The 23,037-nt window shown below is 45.8% G+C and overlaps 1 protein-coding gene across 1 annotated transcript in view; it reads left to right on the plus strand.

Moving 5' to 3' along the window:
* LOC139276919 (copine-9-like) overlaps positions 1-23,037 on the plus strand; it is a 615,931-nt gene that overhangs the window by 115,313 nt on the left and 477,581 nt on the right. Inside the window, exon 3 of the mRNA XM_070894913.1 lies at positions 4,167-4,213. Coding sequence (XP_070751014.1) covers positions 4,167-4,213 — 47 coding nt within the window. The remainder of the gene's footprint in view (positions 1-4,166; positions 4,214-23,037) is intronic.

The following is a 23,037-nucleotide window of genomic DNA, read 5'->3' on the forward strand; positions in this document are numbered from 1 at the left end:
GGGGGCGGGGAAGGTGAGTTAGAGGATTCCAAAGCTCTAAAGACTTTCACAATATCAGCACAACATTACGACATCTTCAGCACCAAAGCTGCACAACATCACCACAAATAAATGAAAGATAAATCAGCTACAGAAAATAGACCAGTCCTACCGTGCCGACTGCAGAACACACCGGCTAGCCCTCCCACCAGTGCAAGGGGCGGCAGGCACACATGACTGTAGGGGTGAGGGATTTTAACTTTTTACAGTTGACCCTAAATGTTGTGTGGTCCTAAAGGAGGATGATTCAGTTTGGATGCAAAATATCTTTTATTGTGAATTTTACAGTGCACTTCAATGATACAAACAACAACAACAACAACAACCACAGCAAGAAAGAAAGTCTGCACCCATCCCTCAGCCACATCTCGGGGAAAGTGCACTTCCTCATAGGGTCGGTGATGGTGGTGGGGGGGGCGGGGGGGCATTGGAGGCCCAGCTTGGGTCTGACCGGTGGCTGATGCGTGGAGTGAAGTGGGAGTGAAAGTTGAGTCTCCAGCCTTTGTGCCCTTATTGCAGAAGCCAGTTCCCTCATGGCATCTGCCATCGTCTGCACACCCTCTGCAATGCCCGCCCTCAGTTCCCATCTTAGTGCAGAGATTTCACCCGATAGTGTGGCGACCTCATCATGCACCCCAGTGATGGCCGCCACGAGTGATCTTGTGAGGTCATTGGTCTCCTCACCCAATGAAAAAACCTGATTTACTTCTGCTGAGGGATGGCTCTCAGGAGAGACTGGTCGGCTTCTCCTTCCCCTTGCCGTGGGTCTACCTAGTGGCACCCCTCCAGTGCGAGGCTCAGGCTGGGATGGTGGGGCACTGGCTGTCCCAAGTTGAAATTCCCGACTGCCAGTCGGACCTGCGACCTCGGAAGGTGTGGACCTATGGAAGGTTGCCGAGGAGCCAATGGAGGGTTCTGGCAGTGTGATGCCCTGTGATATGTCATGATCGATATCGCTGTCAGCATTCTCCTGAGCACACATTTCCATGGACCCTTCCCCCCCCCCCCCCCACCCGCCTTGGTCTGGAGCGCATGCACCTGGATCCTCAGGATCTTGAGGAGTGTCGTCTTCTGCAAAAGATAACACAACAGTCAAATGGCTAGCAGCACAGGAAGGGGCAGGATGGGTGGCATGAGTAGTCTCACGCGTAGCAGGCCAGTCAGCAGGTTGATTTGAAGGGCCACTATGCATTTTAATGACTTACCCTCACCCTCGCGTGTGAGTCCAGCTTGTCCAGAGCTTATTCTTTTCTGCCAGTGCGAGTTAGCAAGGCAGCAACCCTCTGTTCCAGGGGTGTCAGTTGGTGCAGATTTGGCGGACCTCCTCCTGTTCTAGTTCTCTCCCTCTTGTTGTTCTGCAAAGATGAAGATTTAAATTGTCAGACATGGTGCGCTTCTGATAGGTGGGACACATACAGATGCTCACATTTTCCACTGCAATTCAATTTAAAGATGAAGATATTACTTACACTCACTACTTGACCAATATCCTGCCATTTCTTCTTGCATTGGCTTCCAGATCTTGCAGTTGACCCCAGCGGAGAATTCTTCAGCAACGAGGTTCCACCTTTTCCTCATTTCCTTAGCGGAGACCTTTGACGGACCACTCTTGCTTATGTCCAGCTCCAGCCATTTCTCCTCAATAACCGTTACTAATTTCTCCACTTCCTCATGGAGGAAATTCTTGATTCTTCTTGCACGCTCTTGCGCCATTCGTCTATTGGACTCAAAAGCAGGTAATGTTCAAAGATCACACTTACACCTCTCTTACACCTATTCAGCACTCCATTCCACACCCTCAGCCACACAAAAATCAATATTTAGACCTCACCTTTATATATGCTCCATAGTCACTTATTCTGATGACGCTCTCCCTTTAATTGGCCAATTGCCAAGCTTCCTGTTACACTGCGCATGCACGCAGACTGGAGCGCCTATTGTGCATGCGCGCACACTGAAACAGTCATGCGTGCCCCTGCCGGCACTGCACGACACGCTGGGCCCAAACCCCACCCTCCTGCCGGCCGCGCTGAGCAAGCGCGGCCGAAGCTCCGCCCCCACCCCACACTCGGCTGCGCGACGCTGACGGATGCGGACGACGAGGGAGCGGCCAAATTCACAGGTAGATTTTTGCCGCTGTTTCTCCTCCAGGAAGTCGGCACACCACATCGAGATACGCCGCTCTAAGCGGCTGGGGAAATTTGGGGCCTATGTTCCTCCCCCACAGTATAGGAATACTTTTTGGCTTCACGCTTGGCTGTGAGCCTTGCCCACTGGAAACATGTATGGAAAATTTGGATGCGGAATGCTTTTCCAAACATTTAATGTTCAGAATCACTTGCAGTGTGTGTCATATGTATGCTTCTGTCACCCAGCCAGAAGCAGGAACTCGGAATATGAGCCCTTGTATGAGGTATCATTAACAGGCTGCTGCTCCTGCCTTTCTTGATGCAACTGCTAAACAGTATACAAAAGATCCGCCCACTCCGACTGAATCTATTAACCCATCAACGTTTTTTCGGCAACCTCTTTGGAAAAGCACCCAACCTCAGTTTGGGCATTTCTACTCCACAGGATTTGGTGTTCACCATACAGTGAAAGGAACCACAGATCTGCATCATACTACTCTATATCATCTATTGATGTCAGAATTTGTTTTGCTAACAATTCTGTGCTACTTCCTTAGTTGGGAGAAATATCAGCAGGTATCAACATATAACTTCTGTTGCCAAGGCCCCAAGCTCTGGAATTCCCTCCCTACATTTTGTCTCCTCTCTACCTCTCATTCCTCCTTTAAGACACTCCTTAAAACCTACCTTTGTCCAAGCCTTTGGTCACCTGCCCTAATTTCTCCTGTGAAGCGCGTTGGGATGTTTTACTACGTTAAAGGCGCTATATAAATACAAGTTGTTGTTGTTGTTGTATAACATTACAATGCGAACCGCTATCAGGCACAATCAGTAATCTGGATTAGGAGGTATCCTCTTTAAGGATTCAGAGCAATAGAGGGTGCTCGTTGGTACATGCATCTGGAGAGGATTGCTCAGATAAGGTGGAAGGAAACTGGAGAGTTTTAAAAATAACAACGGGGACCTTGAGGTTAATGCACTGGCAAATGTGAAAGACGGGACTGATGGGTGTGTAGGACTTTGGGCAGTCGGGATTTGAACAGCAGATTTCTTGATTAACTGAAACTTGTGAAGGATCGGGGGGGGTGGTGTGGGGGGGGGGGAGGCTGTTGAGAACTTTCGAGAAATGAATCCTGAAAGAGGACAGCTCCTAATCTGTCAGGTGCGTCTCAAATTCTCTTTTGGAAGTAAGCCACATCACAACCTGACTGCATCAGATGAGCAATATTTTCTTTCTTTTGACTGGTCTCCTTTGAGGATTTTATATGCTTCACTTCAACCAAGAGCACTCGGGAGCCCCATGCTCCTTCCGTTGACAGGTTTCAGTACCTGTGGCAGACTGACACAGTCATTTAACTCAGTGGACAGTGGATTCAAACAGCCATCTAGCTATTTCTCCCTCAGAAAATATCCATCGCTGCAGAGACGGATTAATCACGGGGGCGGATTAACCATGGGGCGGATGGGGCTGCAGCCCTGGCCCACCAAAGGACATAGGCCCACCAAATAAATATTGGAAAAAAATATAAGGTCACTAAATAGGCTGAATAGAATAGACAATACGAGAGGAAAAACAAGTTTTATTTCACATGTTGTTGAGAGAAATTTGCATATATGTATAGGAATCTAGTATTGCAATGTTACCAGAACCAGAATACTCTGTACTCAATACAGAATATATGCTTCCATTATTGAATATACTGGCCTATGTTTTCAAACTCAGAATCAGAATCACATACGTAATGTAATGAACATAACTATAGGCCCATTTGGATCAGTCTGCCCCAGGCCTATCAGGCCCTTAATCCGGCCCTGCATCCCTGGACATTCACACAATGATTACATGAAGGCAGATTCTGTGTTTTGTGCTGGTTAGGTGCACCAACTCAGTCCTGTTGAGAACAAAGCCAAAATACTGAATAGCCACTTCCCTGATGCGCTGAGTGTTAACCCCTCATTCCACAATTATCTTAAACTCTTTTTCTTTCTCTTTTGCAGTTGTTGTGCTTTTTATTCAAGGGATTGGCAGCAAAGAGTGGCGGGAGGTGAGTGATACATGTTTTTATATTTTATCTTGTATATTAGGTGATATCGATTTATCTGAAGACAAAATAATAAATGCGGTGGAATTTCCTGAGGCCCCACACCACAGGTAGGCTTCAGGCAGCCTTCTGGGGCTGCAGGGCCTCACAACATTCCACTCCTGAGAATATTATTGGCATTAAAAGATAACTGAGGTGATGACTGGCATAGAACAGTAGTACCTACTCCAATGCAACATGGTACTGATTGGTCACTGAAGGTGTTAGACCAATTGTTTGAAAGGGAAGAATGCTGTTTGCACCCAATCTTCCTCCTCTTATCCCCGTAGTTTCCTGCATGCCGAGTTTCTCATTCACAAATAGAGTATGAGTGGGGGAGGTGGAGTACTTCACTAAGTGGAAGGAATGAAGATTTAGTTGGGTAAATGACTCGAAGTTGCTCCTAATGTTGAGGTCCAATGACTGGGCAGGTCATCTGTTATCTTGAAATGGTGAACAGGCATGGCAGGAAGGGAGGAAAATATACAGAGGGTAAAGAGAAAAGAGAATTCACTGTCTACTATTACATCAGTTAAAGCTTTGGCCGGGAAATTAGTGTCAGACGGAAACGGGCGCGAAGTGGGCAACGTGTCTGCAACGAATACCCGAAGGTGAAGGCCCGAACCTTACTGGCACTTGGGTGTTGTGTCTCATCTACGTAATACCAGAGTGGGGAGAGGGGGGGGGGATGGGGGGGTGGGAGGCGGGTCAGGCGCGGGCTGGCAACAGCCCACAGTATTGCTGTATTTCCAGGAGAAGCTCTGGAGTGCTCCATATAAAGCCGCATTCAAAAAAAAATCGCTAAACGTACCTGTTCTTTGGCAGCCTCCAGCGGTCCCGTTAGGGACCTCTGGTTAGGTCGCTGTAGACATGAAAAAAACTGAGTGTAACATGCGGTGTTATTTGCTGAAATTGGCATCAGGGTCCTAAAACAGGCATTTAGGCTCCTGATTAGCATATTCTATTAGGCAGGTGCCCTGGGCACTTAAAAGATGCCGGTTGCCAATTTGGAAACTGCCGCATTTCCAATTTCTCCCCCATTATTCATGTATATTTTAAAGGAGAAGTCAATGTTATAGACACTTAACAGTATACATCATTATTAGCCACATACATAGGAATAGGCCATTCAACCCTCGAGCCCATTCCACCATTCAATTAGATCATGGCTGATCTGCAGCAGAACTCCATCTACCCGTCTTTACTCCACATCCCTTGGTACCCTTATCTAGCAAAAACCTAGCAGTTTTGAAATTTTCTATTGACCCAGCATTCACAGCCTTTTGGGGGAGAGAATTCCAGATTTCCGCAAGATTACGGTGGGGGGAGCGGACTAGGAATGTCAATACTGTAAGCAAACTAGACTGGGAAAAAAGAGGGAACAAGGACTTGCTGGGGCTACCCTGTTATGGAAAGCAAAAGTTTCATAAAAAAGATTATTACTGCTGTGAACTGTGGATAATCTCCATCTGTGGGTGTAGAAAGGTACATATGATAATTGAAGAAGGGATTGAAAGTTAAGACTAATTTATTGATAGGTAGCTAATTAGATGAGCTGCCTGTGGGTTCTCTGAGTGTGCATGATAATCTGAAATCCAATTAAGAGTTTAGGAACTATCAGGAGAGCATTCCAGTAAAAAAATAATAATTCTTTGGCAGCAGCTCTGTGGAGAATTTGTAGATTGTGTGACATAATTTGCACATTGCATCATAGAAAGGTAAAACTGACTTCCATGGCTTCCTGCTCCCACAGAAACATAGAAACATAGAAAATAGATGCAGGAGCAGGCCATTCAGCCCTTCTAGCCTGCACCGCCATTCAATGAGTTCATGGCTGAACATGAAACTTCAGTACCCCCTTCCTGCTTTCTCGCCATAACCCTTGATCCCCCGAGTAGTAAGGACTTCATCTAACTCCCTTTTGAATATATTTAGTGAATTGGCCTCAACTACTTTCTGTGGTAGAGAATTCCACAGGTTCACCACTCTCTGGGTGAAGAAGTTTCTCCTCATCTCGGTCCTAAATGGCTTACCCCTTATCCTCAGACTGTGACCCCTGGTTCTGGACTTCCCCAACATTGGGAACATTCTTCCTGCATCTAACCTGTCTAAACCCGTCAGAATTTTAAACGTTTCCATGAGGTCCCCTCTCATTCTTCTGAACTCCAGTGAATACAAGCCAAGTTGATCCAGTCTTTCTTGATAGGTCAGTCCCACCATCCCGGGAATCAGTCTGGTGAATCTTCGCTGCACTCCCTCAATAGCAAGAATGTCCTTCCTCAAGTTAGGAGACCAAAACTGTACACAATACTCCAGGTGTGGCCTCACCAAGGCCCTATACAACTGTAGCAACACCTCTCTGCCCCTGTACTCAAATCCCCTCGCTATGAAGGCCAACATGCCATTTGCTTTCTTAACCGCCTGCTGTACCTGCATGCCAACCTTCAATGACTGATGTACCATGACACCCAGGTCTCGTTGCACCTTCCCTTTTCCTAATCTGTCACCATTCAGATAATAGTCTGTCTCTCTGTTTTTACCACCAAAGTGGATAACCTCACATTTATCCACATTATACTTCATCTGCCATGCATTTGCCCACTCACCTAACCTATCCAAGTCACTCTGCAGCCTAATAGCATCCTCCTCGCAGCTCACACTGCCACCCAACTTAGTGTCATCCGCAAATTTGGAGATACTGCATTTAATCCCCTCGTCTAAATCATTAATGTACAATGTAAACAGCTGGGGCCCCAGCACAGAACCTTGCGGCACCCCACTAGTCACTGCCTGCCATTCTGAAAAGTCCCCGTTTACTCCTACTCTTTGCTTCCTGTCTGACAACCAGTTCTCAATCCACGTCAGCACACTACCCCAAATCCCATGTGCTTTAACTTTGCACATTAATCTCTTGTGTGGGACCTTGTCGAAAGCCTTCTGAAAGTCCAAATATACCACATCAACTGGTTCTCCTTTGTCCACTTTACTGGAAACATCCTCAAAAAATTCCAGAAGATTTGTCAAGCATGATTTCCCTTTCACAAATCCATGCTGACTTGGACCTATCATGTCACCATTTTCCAAATGCGCTGCTTTGACATTCTTAATAATTGATTCCATCATTTTACCCACTACGGAGGTCAGGCTGACCGGTCTATAATTCCCTGTTTTCTCTCTCCCTCCTTTTTTAAAAAGTGGGGTTACATTGGCTACCCTCCACTCGATAGGAACTGATCCAGAGTCAATGGAATGTTGGAAAATGACTGTCAATGCATCCGCTATTTCCAAGGCCACCTCCTTAAGTACTCTGGGATGCAGTCCATCAGGCCCTGGGGATTTATCGGCCTTCAATCCCATCAATTTCCCCAACACAATTTCCCGATTAATAAAGATTTCCCTCAGTTCCCCTTCCTTACTAGACCCTCTGACCCCTTTTATATCTGGAAGGTTGTTTGTGTCCTCCTTAGTGAATACTGAACCAAAGTACTTGTTCAATTGGTCTGCCATTTCTTTGTTCCCCGTTATGACTTCCCCTGATTCTGACTGCAGGGGACCTACGTTTGTCTTTACTAACCTTTTTCTCTTTACATACCTATAGAAACTTTTGCAATCCGCCTTAATGTTCCCTGCAAGCTTCTTCTCGTACTCCATTTTCCCTGCCCTAATCAAACCCTTTGTCCTCCTCTGCTGAGTTCTAAATTTCTCCCAGTCCCCGGGTTCGCTGCTATTTCTGGCCAATTTGTATGCCACTTCCTTGGCTTTAATACTATCCCTGATTTCCCTAGATAGCCACGGTTGAGCCACCTTCCCTTTTTTATTTTTACGGCAGACAGGAATGTACAATTGTTGTAATTCATCCATGCGGTCTCTAAATGTCTGCCATTGCCCATCCACAGTCAACCCCCTAAGTATCATTCGCCAATCTATCCGAGCCAATTCACGCCTCATACCTTCAAAGTTACCCTTCTTTAAGTTCTGGACCATGGTCTCTGAATTAACTGTTTCATTCTCCATCCTATTGCAGAATTCCACCATATTATGGTCACTCTTCCCCAAGGGGCCTCGCACAATGAGATTGCTAATTAATCCTCTCTCATTACACAACACCCAGTCTAAGATGGCCTCCCCCCTAGTTGGTTCCTCGACATATTGGTCTAGAAAACCATCCCTTATGCACTCCAGGAAATCCTCCTCCACCGTATTGCTCCCAGATTACTAAGGGGCATTTATACTGACCTTGCTATCGTGATGCAAAGCAATTTGGAGTGTGTATTAACACATTAATGGTAGTAAAGAAAAAGTAAAGGATTGCATTTATATAGCATCTATCACAACCTCAGGCACCCCAAAGCTCTTCACAGCCAACAAAATACTTGTGAAGTGTTGCAATGTAGGGAAATGATGCGGCCAATTTACGCATAGCAAGCTCCCACAAGCAGCAATGAAATAAATGAGCAGATCGTCTATTTTAGTGATGTTGGCTGAGGGCTAAATGTTGGAGAGGACACAGGGAGCACTCCCCTGCTCTTCTTCAAAATTGTACCACAGGATCTTTTAAATCTGTCTGAGGGGGGAAATGGGGGCAGTTTAATGTCTACCTCACAACCACCTCTCTCAACCCCTCCACTGCCAGTGTGTTGTCAGACTGCTTGTCCCACATCCAGTCCTGGATGAGCTGCAATTTCTTCCAACAAAATATTGGGAAGACCAAGGTTTGCTGCAAACTCTATTCCCTAGCCGCCGATTCCATCCTCCACCCCGGCTGATTACGTTCCTGTGAAGTGCCTTGGGATATTTCCCTACATTAAGGTGCTATATAAATGCAAGTTATTGTTATCATTGGCATCATCTCACACTTCAAATCCACCCTATAACTCCTGCCCAATGTGAACCCACATTTTAACATAGAATTGTAGAATGATAAGGCACAGAAGGAGGTCATTCAGCCCATCGTACCTGCATTGGCTCCTTGCTAGAGCTGTCCAATTAGTTGCATTCCCATCTCTTTCCCATAGCTCTATAAATTCTTTCCCTTCAAGTATTTATCCAGTTTTTGAATGTTACTTATTGAATATGCTTCCAGCATCCTTTCAGGCAGTGCATTGTCGAAGTGCCGAAGCAATCCAATGAACTTTCTGGGCATTTCTAAACTTATTTTTCAATGTTAATAGAAGGTGAAATACTGCAGCTTGATTTCTTCCAAAATTAAAAGTTAGTTGCCTAGAAAATGGAGTACTGCACATCCATCTTGTTCTTTAAAAATTCATTCATGGGATAGGGGTGTTGCTGGCAAGGCCAGCATTTATTGCCCATCCCTAATTGCCCTTGAGAAGGTGGTGCTGAGCTGCTTCTTGAACCGCTGCAGTCCGTATGGTGAATGTACTCCCACAGTGCTGTTAGGGAGGGAGTTCCAGGATTCTGACCCAACGACGATGAAGGAATGACGATATATCTCCAAGTCAGGATGGTGTACGACTTGGAGGGGAATTTGGAGGTGGTGGTGTTCCTGTAATAAATAGGGCTCTTTGTTGCTAAATTCAGGAAGTCTCTTTAGACTGGAACATTGCGCATATCACTCTGCTATTTAAGAATAGCGAGAGAGGGAAACCAGGGAATTATAGACCAGTTAGCCTAACATCTGTTGCCAGGAAATTGCTAGAGTCTATAATTAAGGATTGGGTGATTGAACACCTTGAACATTTTCAGCTGATCAGAGCGAGCCAGCATCGATTTGTGAAAGGTAGGTCATGCCTCACAAGCCTGATTGAATTTTTTGAAGAGGTAACTGAAGTAGTGGACAGGGGAATGTCCATGGATGTTATTTATATGGACTTCCAGAAAGCATTTTACAAAGTCCCTCATAAGAGATTGTTAACGAAGGTTGAAGCCCAAGGAATTGAAGAAAAATTATAGACCTGGTGGAGCAGCTGGAGACTGAGAGTAGGGATAATGGGTAGGTACTCAAATTGGCAGGATGTGACTAGTGATGTCCTGCAGGGCTCTGTGTTGGGGCCTTAACTATTCACTGTATTTTATTAACAATTTAGATGATAGCATAGAAAGCCACATATCCAAATTTGCCGATGACACAAAAAAGATAGATGCAAGCATTTTTGATGAAAGCATCAAATTACAAAGAGATATTGATAGATTAAATAAATGAGCAAAATTGTGGCAAATGGACTTTAATGTAAGCAAATATGAGATCATCCATTTTGGACCTAAAAAAGATAGAACAGGGTACTTTCTAAATGGTGAAAAGCTAAAAACAGTGGAGATTCAAAGAGACTTGAGGGTCCAGGTACATGGATCATTAAAAAGTCATGAACAGGTACAGAAAATAATCAACAAATCCAATGGAATGTGTTATATATGCAGATTGTGTAGTCACTGTATCGTTGCATAAGATGGAGATTTGTTACCTGATGTATTATCAATAAGGTTTACACTGTGTATATACTATGCTGGCACCACTAGAGGGTGTAACTGGTAGAGACCGGGGTTTCCTGCCCCTGTGGCAGAGGCTGTCGACCAGAGGGCACTGCGGTGGGAGACCTGAGGGTCACCTGCATAGGTGTGCAAGGCCCAGTATAAAAGGCTGCCCACCAGGCTTGTGCTTCACTCTGGAGTTATGAATAAAGGACCAAGGTCACTACAGTCTGAGTACAACACATTGCCTCGTGGAGTCATTCATGTGCATTACAGACATAACAACTGGCATTGTGAATACGGACTTTCACTCGATTAACTTTGGCACACTAAAAGACTTCGCAGAGAGTGATGATTGGGATGCCTTCACAGAAAGACGCGAGCAATATTTCGTGGCAAACGACCTGGCAGGGGAGACGGACACATTGGCGGAGAAGCGCAAGGCTATACTGTTGACCATTGTGGGCCCGAGGTCTACCGCCTCGTCAGGGACTAGCTAGCACCCACGAAGGCCAAGGATAAGACATACGATGAGCTGACTGAACTAATTCACGACCAATTAAAATCAAAACAGAGCATCCTCATGGCCAGACACAGATTCTACACTCACCGCAGTCCTGAGGGCCAGAAGATTGCAAAATATTCTGATGACCTCAGGAGACTTGCGGCACTGTGTGATTTTGGCATGCATCACAGTCAACCTGCAGAAGACTATCAGCATCAGTCAGGTATTCATGACCTCGACCTGCAGCACCAAGCAAATTATTCATCCTGTGGACTCAAACCCGGCAAGTACTGTACACAGAATGGTGCCTTTCACTAGCAAGACTGTAGAACATGGCTCTGCCCAGGGCAGAGAGCACAGACCTCAGGGTTCCAGAACTCCAAGTCCGCTGAGGGGTGCTAATCGAGTAGCACCATGCTGGTGTTGTGGAGGAAACCATAGGGCTTACCAGTGTCGGTTTGCTGAGTACGTATGCAAAGCTTGTAACACGAAGGGCCACCTCCAGCATATGTGTAAAAGAAATACGACTCACCGCCTAGCAGAGGAATCGGTAGATGACTTTGAATCCAGCGGGGAGCATGATGACTTGGCCAGAGAGGCAGCTCAGCCCCAAGAAGAAGTGTATAGAGTGTATACCTGCACCACCAATTGTCCTCCAGTGAAGATGGAAGTCGAGATAAATGGCGTTCCATTCTTCATGGAAGTGGACACGGGAACAAGGCAGTCAGTGATGAGCCAGGATGCCTTTGAGAGGCTATGTAACAAAAAACAACCCGAGCTGATTCCAATACAGGAAAAGTTACACTCCTACACCAAGGAGCTGATCCCAGTCCTTGGTAGTGCAGATGTGAGTGTAATCCATAATGGCGTGGCGCACAAGTTAATTCTTGTTGCAGGTGATGGTCCAATTCTACTCGGAAGAAGGTGGATGGGGAAGATCCAGTGGAAATGGGAAGAACACTTCACTCCAGCAATCGATGTCTCCCATGCTCAGAGACAGAGCAAAACCTCACCTTCACTTGGGCCAGGCACCAAAGAACAGACGAGCACAGCACCTGAGGCACAGACCGTCCATCACAATTGCATGGCAATGATCCGACCGGAACGACCTAAAAGTACCTTCCCGGCTCCAGTGGCAGGACTCGTGGGGAGGAAGATTGAATTCATAGGCACTCTTCCAGCTTTTGTGGCAGAATCACAAGAGAGAAGGATCAAGGCAGTCGACCTCGAGGACAGAGGCAAGATGGCGTCCCTGCTGCAGCGAGGTGCAGCGTGGCTGAAAAAAAAGATGGCCGTGGCCACATCACGAGCTACAATGCTGAGGGACCAACACATGGTGTCTAACAAAGAATTTGATTGGGGTAAAGCCAGCAGGGTTCTCTTAAAGGAGACCTGCAACCAACTGAACTTAAAGAGACATTGTATGCATGGCAAGCAATGTAACAAACCAATTAAGATTGTGAACAAAATGTTGTTGCGAGATGTTTGGAATAGAGTGTCCCCAAAAGTAGCAAGCGAGTGAATTCAGGAGGGTAAAGGCACTGATCCTGATGCCCTGCCCCAGGTGTCCCCACAAGTTATAGGCCAGCGACCTCAGGAGGGTGAAGGCACTGATCCTGATACTCTGCCCCAGGTCTATCCCACATTGCAGGCTCTATTCGCCATGGACCTGGAAACGAAAACGGCGCCAATCCGTGCAGTCGGCCGCCATTGCCCACCACCTGAGTGGAGACAGCGCAGCCCCTGACCCAGTCGCTACCTCGGCCATGTCCGGGAACAAAAGGTCAGAACCAACGAGTTCCCCAAACAGCACCTGGAACAGCCAGGTTCCCAACACCGTTAGAGAGCAGGCAGAAGATTCTGCAGCCCTCAAAGGAGGACAGGGAGGACACACACATCTGTTGCTCTGCCCACCACAAGGCAATAGCAAAGTCCCAGAGTCCTGGCTAGGTGAGCGAACCAAGCCCACCCCGCTAGCAGGGGGCGCAGCGCTGTTATCAGACGACTAGGACCCCGTCCGGTTGCTCTGGAACCTGCATCCTCGCATACCTGTACTGCTACCTCAGTATTTACCATGACTGAACCATGAATGCAATCTACCCAATCCTGGCACACGACTGCAAAATGTAACGAATGTAAGTAGGTAGCCATGGACACACACATGAATCACACCCAGAATCCACTGGAACCTCCACTGCATCATCGAACCATCCAATCTGGTAACCACTACCCAACGTTGTGGCAAAAGGACTTGGGGGTTAACAGGGAGAGAGCCAAGCCAAAGCACAGCCAAGGTGCAAGGGCTATTGGCACTTAAGTCTGGGGAGAGCTAAGCCAGAGCACATAGTGTAAAGGTAATCGGCACAAAGGACTTGGGGAGAGTGATGTTATACATGCAGACTATAGCTATACTCTCTATGTAGTCACTGTATAGTTGCATAAGATGGAGACTTGTTCCCTGATGTACTATCAATAAGGTTTACACTGTGTATATACTAAGCTGGCACCACTAGAGAATGCAACTGGTGGAGACTGGAGTTTCCTGCCTCTGTGGCAGAGGCTGTCCACCAGAGAGCACTGTGGTGGGAGACCTGAGGGTCACCTGCATAAGTGTGCAGGGCCCAGTATAAAAGGCTGCTCACCAGGCTTGTGCCTCACTATGGAGTTACGAATAAAGGACCAAGGTCACCACAGTTTGAGTACACACATTGCCTCGTGGAGTCATTTATAAGTGCATTACAGACATAACAGAATGCTAGCCTTTAAATCTAGTGGATTAGAATACAAGGGGGTAGAAGTTATGCTGCAGCTATACTAAGCGCTGGTTAGACCACACCTGGGGTACTGTGAGCAGTTCTGGGCACCACAGCGTAGGAAGGATATATTAGCCTTGGAGGGAGTGTAGCATCAGCTTAATAAAATGATACCCGGACTCCAAGGGTTAAGTTATGAGGAGAGATTATACAAATTAGGGTTGTATTCCCTAGAATTTAGAAGGTTAAGGGGTGATTTGATTGAAGTTTTCAAGATATTAAGAGGAACAGATAGGGTACATAGAAAGAAACTATTTATGCTGGTTGGTGAGTCTAGGACGAGAGGGCATAGTCTAAAGATTAGAGCCAGACCTTTCAGAAGTGAAATTAGGAAACACTTCTACACACAAAGGATGGTCGAATTTTGGAACTTTAGTCCGCAAATGGCATTTGATAGATTATTTGTTAACTTAAAATATGAGATTGATAGATTTTTTACCAGCCAAAAGTATTAAGGGATATGGGCCAAAGGCCAAAGGCCAAAGGCATCAGGTGACAGATCAGCCACAATCTCATTGAATGGTGGAACAAGCTCGAGGGGCTAAATGGCCTACTCCTGTTCCTATGTTCCTATGTTCAATGCAATTGGCAGCTAGTAATGCAACTCACGTCTCCATCTACACTCTGCAGATACTGGTCTGAGATCAGTGGTTCCAGTTTAAAAAAGATAAACATTTTAATTAAGGTGAAACATTACATCAGTCTCTGTAATACAATGATACATGGCACACCGCTATCTGTAATACAGTGATTACTGTACACTCTTCACTGTAACATAGAAATTAGTATACACCCTTCACCATAACATAGAGATTAGCGTCCACCCTTCACTGTGACACAGTAATACATGGCACACTTCTCTCTGTAACAGTGATACTTTCACACATCCTTCAAGGTAACATAGAGAGAGGTGTGCTCCAATGGCCACAAAATGTTAAAAAAAGACTTGCATTTATATAGCAATCACTGGACATCTCAAAGTTAGTACAAAAAGTACTCTTTCACAGCATGATCTACGATGTGGGGTTTCAAAACGTTTTGCCACATACACACCAACTCAATCTGGATAACAGAGTCAGGCACTCTGGAAAAAGAATGGGATTTGTAGAGTAGAAATTACAGTCAGTGATATTGTACAGATGCTTAATGTACTAATACCAAGCTCTTCTCACCACTATTTTAACAGCGGCATTAACACCTCTGTTAAAATAATACAGATACGATCATGTCAAGTATTTGCAACATAACATTACTGACAATCATTTGTCCCTTTAATATTTTTCAAGACATTCGGAATATGTTTCTTTTGAAAAACACAGAAGTCACGGTACCTGCTACATGTTAAAGATTATGTAGGCTTGTCATTTTGGAAACGTTATTAAAATAAAGGATATCCTGGGCTGCAATTTCATGCCTCGTTAAACAGTACTTAACTGGTGAGGTTAAGTAATCATAAAAATTCTCTGTGACTTTAGTTTCTTGTTTTATGGTAATAGTTTTGTTTTGTAAGATGTGGCACTAGTAGCTCACAGCTGCGGTGAGCGTTACCGTTGAGTTTGTCTTGTTCTGAATGATTTTCCTGAAGGTGAATGTTTGACGAGGAGCCAAAGACTAATAATTGTTTCGGTGCCGTTGATTCAGAGAAATAAAAATAATTATATATTCTACATGCGTCAGAGCTGGCCTTTCTTGAATAATTCTTGTCTACACTTTAAAATATTTAAGGCTTTAACAAACCATTCTATTTGATTTCTCTGGGGAAAGTCTGCATTTAAATAGTGACCTTTCCTGCAACTTTTGTTATCACTGCAGTGCCACGAAAATAGGCAACATGATTCTGGCAGTGGGGAGGGACCTAATCTCTCACTGCACAAGGGTGATAGGTCACTTTCTGCCCCTCTTGGAGGATATTGGGTTTAAATTTCACCCTCACCACCTGGCTTGTTGTGCAACCTGCCTAATTAGCATTTCTTTGATTTCAATGGGATTGAAATCCGATGGGTTCTATAATAAAGAAAGACTTGCATTTGTATAACACCTTTCAGGATGTCCCAAAGTGCTTTACAACCAATGAAATACTTTTGCAGTGTGGTCACTGTTGTAACGTATGAAACGCAGCAGTCAATTTGCGCACAACAAGCTCCCACAAACAGCAATGTGATAATGACTAGGTCATCTGTTTTAGTGATGGTGGTTGATGGATAAATATTGGCCAGGACATTTGCAAGAACTTCTCTGCTCTTCTTTGTATAGTGCTGTGGGATCTTTTATATCCACGCAAGAGATTTACCATCTCATCCGGTTCAAACAGTACAATGCTCACTCCGTACCTCACTTTTGTATCAGCCTGGGTTACGTGCCCAAATCCCAAGAGTGGGACTTGAACTCACAACCTTCCAACTTGGAGGTGAGAGTGCTACCCACTGAGCTACGAGTACTGCCCGGATAGTGGAGGTGAAATTGTATCTGATTGTCCTTGGGGGTCTGGTAATGGTTATGTTACTGCACTCGTAATCACTGAACTAGTGGAGACCTGGGCTAATGATCCAGTGACATGAGTTCAAATCCCACGGCAGCTGGGGAATTTAAATTTAATTAATTAAATAAATCTGGAATAAAAAGGGTTGTTGTTAAAAACCCATCTGGTTCACTAATGTCCTTCAGGGAAGGAAATCTGCCGTCCTTACCCAGCCTGGCCTAAATGTGACTCCAGACTCACAGCAATGTGGTTGACTCTTAACTGCCCTCTGAAATGACCCAGCAGGCAACTACGTTGTATTCAAGAAGGTGCTCACCACCACCTTCTCGAGCGCAATTAGGGATGGGCAATAAATGCAGGGCTTGTCAGCGATGTCCATATCCTGTGAATGAATAAAAAAAACCCACTGGCATTTTATTGAGCACAAAACCATTTTATCTGGAAGCGCCAATGTTGGCCAATGGGTGTTTGAATATATACACCAACTCCTTCCTGCTAGGAATTACACAAGAAAGAAAAAAAATTGAAAAAGAAACCATGCACTTCTAAAGCACTTTATCATGTCCTCACAATGTCTCAAAGTAGGCAAGTGCAGCAAGCCATTTTGCACATAGCAAGGTTCCAAAGAACCAAATGAATAAATGATTAGAAACTCTAATTTGGGAACAGAGTGCACCATTAGGTACTGCCATAGGATGAGATCGGGATGGCCCCGTGATTTGGTTTCTCTCTCCACAAATGAAGCCATTTCAATGTCAGGTCTCAGTGAAAATAACAGCAGGCTCGAACTGAAGTAAAAGTGCAGAGACAAGCATAGTTAACATAGCTGAAATGTGAAGTACCACCTAGAAAATATGATTAAAGAGGAATATCACATGGCTGCCATATTCCTATAGTTCAATGGGTAGAGAGCAGTGGCTTGCACTGATCTGTGGAGATGGTAGAATTGCAGTCACTGTTGTGGTAGATAGGGAGATCTATTTTGTATCACCCAGGGTAGTATTGAATAATACACTAATCTCAATATGGCATCGAAGTGTTTACTTATATTAGACGAGAATGCTTCACGTTTTTAAAAAGAAGTGTGCGCCATACTTGTGATATAACTCATGTTGATTCACATAGGGACACATAGCATGTGCAAGTTGTTTTGATACCTCTTATTCTTTTTTTCTCCAACATCATTAATTCTTCAGAATCTGAAGGCAATCTGAGTCAGTAATCTGCGCTTGTAGCTCCTAGTGAATTTTGTGCTTTTCAAGATGTAGAATGAAACATTTAGGAACAGGAGGAGGTCATTCAGCCCCGAGAGCTCGTTATGCCATTCAGTAAGATCATGGCTGATCTGTATCCAAATTCCAACCATCCATCTTGGCTCCATATCCTTTAATATACTTGGCTAGCAAAAATCTATCAATCTCAGATTTAAAATTATTAATTGAGCTCACATGCTTTTTGTGGCAGAGAGTTTTATATTTCTACTACTCTTTGTGTGAGGAAGTGTTTCCTAATTTCTCTCTTGAAGGGCCTGGCTCTGGTTTTAAGATCCTTGACTCCCCCACCTATGGAAAAAAAATTCTCTCTATCTACCTTATCAATTCCTTTTAAAATCCTAAAAATCTCGATCAAATCACTTCATAACCTTCTATATTCCAGGGAATATGAGGAATTTATGTAATCCCTTCTCATAATTTAACCCTTGGAGCCCTGGTAACATTCTGGTGAATCTGTACAGCACTCCTTCCAAGGCCAATATATCCTTTCTAAGGTGCGGAATCACAGAATCATAGAATGGTTACAGCACAGAAGGAGGCAATTCGGCCCGTCAAGCCCGTGCCGGCTCTCTGCAAGAGCACTTCAGCTAGTCCCACCCCCCCGCCCTTTCCCCGTAGCAATTTTTTTTTCCTTCGGGTATTTATCCAATTCCCTTTTGAAAGCCATGATTGAATCTGTCTCCATCACCCTTTCAGGCAGCGCATTCCGGATCATAACCACTCGCTGCATAAAAATGTCACCTTTGGTTCTTCTGCCAATCGCCTTAAATCTGTGTCCTCTGGTTCTCGACCCTTCTGCAAATGGAAACAGTTTCTCTCTATCTACTCTGTTGGGACCCCTCATGATTTTGAACACCTCTATCAAATCTCTATTATATTCTAGCCCTGTCATTATAAATTCTAAAATTCTATCAGACTACTACATTTTAGTGATCTGTGTACATGAACCCCTAAATCTCTCAGGACATCCACTGCTCCTAGCTTTCCACCATTTAGAAAATACTCACATCTATCCTATTTTGGTCCAAAATGGATGACCTCACACATATCTGTGTTGAAATCCATCAGCCACAGTTTTGCCTACTTACTTAATCTCTCAATGTCTCTTTGTAATTTTATGCTCCCGTCTACACTTCAATCTTTGTATCTTTGGCAAATTTGGATATATGGCTCTCTATTGAGTTATCTAAGTCATTAATAAATATAGTGAATACTTGAGGCCCTTGCTTTAATTTTAGCTAACAGTCTCTTATGTGGAACCTTATCAATTGCCTTCTGGAAGTCAGTATAAACTACATCTATAGGCATTCCTCTGTCTATTACTTCGGTTATTTCCTTTAAAAAAAATCAATTAGGTTCGTTAGACATGACCTACTCTTTACAAATCCATGCTGGCTCTCTCTAATCAGCTCACATTTCTCCAAGTGCTCAGTCACTTTGTTCCTAATTATGGATTCCAATAACTACCCATAACAGATGTATAATTTCCTGGTCTCTCTCTCTCTCACCTTTCTTAAATAATGGAGTTATATTTGTAATTTTGAAAACTAAAGGGACAATTCCTGAATCGAGAGAGCTTTGAAAGATTATGGCTAAAACATCTACAATTTCCTCACCTGCTTCCTTTAAATCCCTGGAGTGGAAACCATCAGCTCCTGGGGATTTGTCAGTCTTTAGTACCATTATTTTTTCAAATACTCTTTTCTTGCTAATGTTAACTTGAGTGAGTTCCAGTCCTTGATTCATTCTTAGTTTTCCTGGAATATCAGATATATTATTCTCTTGCTCTACTGTAAAGACTGACACCAAGTAATTATTTAACAAGTCTGCCATTTCCTTATTTTCATTTGCAATATTACCCACATCTGTTTTTAAACGGCCCACATTACCCTTGACTACCCTTTTCCTACTAATATAATTGGAAAAACTTTTTGTGTTAATCTTGATCTCCTTCGCAAGTTTGTTTTTGTATTTTTTTTGCAGCTCTTACTGTTCTTTTGTCTTCCTTTCCTGTTCTGATCTCCTAGTCCCCCGGATCTACACTATTCTTTGCACTTTTGGATGTTCTTTCCTTTTGTTTTAAGTTATCTCTCACCTCTTTTGTCAACCATGGCTGTTTTATTTGATAAGTAGAACCTCTTAGAGGTATATACTGGTCCTGAATTAAGCTAAATTCTGTTTGAATACCTCCCACTGTTCATCTGTAGTTTTACCCAATAACAGTTTTGACCAGTTTGCTGTTGTCTTATCCTGTTAAAGTTGGCCGTACCAAAATCTAGAATCTTAGGGCCCAAGTTTCCACATGATTCGCGCCTGATTTTTAGGAGCAACTGGTGGAGAACGGACTATTTTAGAAATCGTAATTCTCCACATTTTTTTTTGTGCAGTTCTAGTCAGGTAGAACAGTTCTAGGTTAGAACAGAATTTTTTCTTCAAAAGGGGGCGTGTCCGGCCACTGACGCCTGATTTGAAAGTTTCCACAGTGAAAAGGTACTCCAAACTAAAGTAGAATGGAGCCAGTGAAGATTTTTGTAGAAAAAACCTGTTCTACACATTAAAAAATCAGGCACAGGTTACAAATTAGGCGTCCAGAACGAGGTGGGGGGGGGGGGGGGGGAAGGGAACTCATTAAATTCGACAATAAATCCTTATTTATACTTCTACAAATATTATACAAATAAATCCAACCTGAATAAACATTTATAAGCCAAGAAAAGATTAAATAAACCATCTTCCTACCTGTGTGAAAGTGCTTCAGCCAGGGAGAATTCTGCAGCCGTTCGTGCCGCTGAGCGGGAGGTGGGGGGGGCAGAAAGCCATTCGTGTCGCTGAGCGGGAGGGGGAGAGAGAGAGAGAGAGAGAGGGAGCGAGAGAGAGAGAGGGGGGGGAGGGAGGGAGAGAGGGGGTGGGAGGGAGGGAGAGAGAGAGGGGGGGGGAGGGAGGGAGAGAGGGGGGGGAGGGAGGGAGAGAGAGAGAGAGAGGGGAGGGAGGGAGAGAGAGGGGAGGGAGGGAGAGAGAGAGGGGGGGAGAGAGAGAGGGGGGGAGAGAGAGAGGGGGGGAGAGAGAGGGGAGGGAGAGAGTGGGGGGGGCGGGTCGGGTCAGGGAACAGGAGCGCGGGTCGGGTCGGGTCAGTGGGGGGGGGGAGCGGGTCTCGGGTCGGGGCGGGGGGGGCAGCGGGTGTCGGGTCGGGTCGGCGGGGGGGAGAGAGAGGGTCGGGGAACAGGAGCGCGGGTCGGGTCGGGTCAGTCGGGGGAGGGGGGGAGCGGGTCTCGGGTCTCGGATCGGGGCGGGGGTGGGGAGCGGGTGTCGGGTCGGGGCGGGAGCGGGTGTCGGGTCGGGTCGGCGGAGGAGGGGGGAGCGGGTGTCTGGTCGGCGGGGGGTGGGGGGAGGAGCGGGTGTCGGGTCGGGTCTGGTCGGCGGGGGGGAGGGCGGAGCGGGTGTCGGGTCGGGTCGGGTCTGGTCGGCGGGGGGGTGGGGGAGCGGGTGTTGGGTCTTGTCGGGGGCGGGGAGCAGGAGCTGGCCATGGGAGGAGCCTTATTCATGCAGCCCCAGTGAGGCCATTCGGCCAGGGCTAGGGGCTGCGTGCTTCAGGCCCCTCCCACACAGTTCGGCGCCTGGAGCTACTGCACTTGCGTGCCGACTGTAGCGCGCATGTGCAGAGGTCCAGGCACTGTTTTCAGCGCCGGGACCTGGCTCCGCCGCCCCCCACAGCTCGTGCTGGCTGCGCCGAGGGCCAGAGGACCTGTAAGTAGGTGGAGAATACCGATGATTTTTTTAGGCGCCGTTTTAGGCGCGAAAAACGGGCGCCCAGCTCGGAGGGGCGCCCGTTTTTTTTCTTGTGGAAACTTGGGCCCTTAGTAACTGTGTTATGTTTCTCCTTTTCAAACCTAACATTGAATTTGTTCATATTATGATTACTGTTAGATAAATGTTCCCTTACTATTAGATTATTAACTAATTCTGGCTCATTACTCATTGAGGAGTACAGGAGCATAGTTGTTATGTTATTGGCCTAGTAATCCAGAGGCCTGGACTAATAATCCAGAGATGTGAGTTCAAATCCCACCGCGGCAGCTGGGGAATTTATATTGAGTTAATTAAATAAATCTGGAATCAAAACAATAGTATCAGTAATGGTGACCATGAAGCTACCATATTGTCAGAAAAACCCACTGGTTCACTAATGTCCTTCAGGGAAGGAAATCTGCTGTCCTTATCTGGTCTGGCCCATATGTGACTCCAGATCCACAGCAATGTGGCTGACTCTTAACTGCCTTCTAAAATGGCCTAGCAAGCCACTCCGTTGTATCAAACTGCTACAACAAAGTCAGCACTGTGGGAGTACTTTCACCACATGGACTGCAGCGGTTCAAGAAGGCGGCTCACCACCACCTTCTCAAGGCAATTAGGGATGGGCAATAAATGCTGGCCTTGCCAGCGATGCCCATGTTCGTGAACGAATACATTTTAAAAAGTGTGGCCTGCCTTCTTGTTGGTTCGAGAGCATATTGTTCCAGAAAACTATCTTGAATGCATTCAAGAAAATCATTACCTTTCTGACTTGGGTGACTCTGCTCTTCCCTATCTATATAAAAAGTTAAATATTCCATGAAAACAACTCTGCTTTTGCTGCAAGCCTTTCTAATCTCTGAATTAATACATCCTGCCACTTTATTGCTCCAGACAACTTCCATTAGTTTTAAGTTCTCCCTTATTTCTCAATTCTAACCAGAGGGGCCGAAATTCGGTACCGCTGCGAGGCGGGACTTCCTGCCATGTGCTGCACTTCCTCTTGGGGGCAGGACTGGGGCGCTAACCGCGGGAATATTCCAGTGGTACGCAGAGCGCCAGGTAGTGCTGGCAGGAGCACAGGGCCCTCCTCTTCCGTTGAAGGGGCGGACACGCTGCCGACTCTGCATCGGGGAGAAGAGGCCACCACTTCAACACTGGGGAGTGGGGTGCCGTAGCAGCAGCCCGGCACAGAAGCGGAGCACTGGTCTGTGATTCCGCGGCATGGACCCCGCGAATTGGACAAGGCAAGGTAAGTTGGCCATTTCTTTAAGAGTGCATGCCGCACCTCCCCTTTAATTCCTGCCCCGTGAGCGGAGTGCGGCCCGGTTCGCAACCTGCGAAGCTGGAGCGGGCATTGCCTGGGGCGGCCTCACGGAATCTTCGCTACATGACGAAAACGGGTGGCTGCGCAGGGTGATGATGTTGTCCGGCGTGTTACCGGCAGGAGCGTGCCACAACTGGTTTCTGTCTCCGCCCCGCGCCCCGGGCGAAAAATC

This window comes from Pristiophorus japonicus, chromosome 12 (assembly GCF_044704955.1).
Source record: "Pristiophorus japonicus isolate sPriJap1 chromosome 12, sPriJap1.hap1, whole genome shotgun sequence".
Lineage (NCBI taxonomy): Eukaryota > Metazoa > Chordata > Chondrichthyes > Pristiophoridae > Pristiophorus > Pristiophorus japonicus.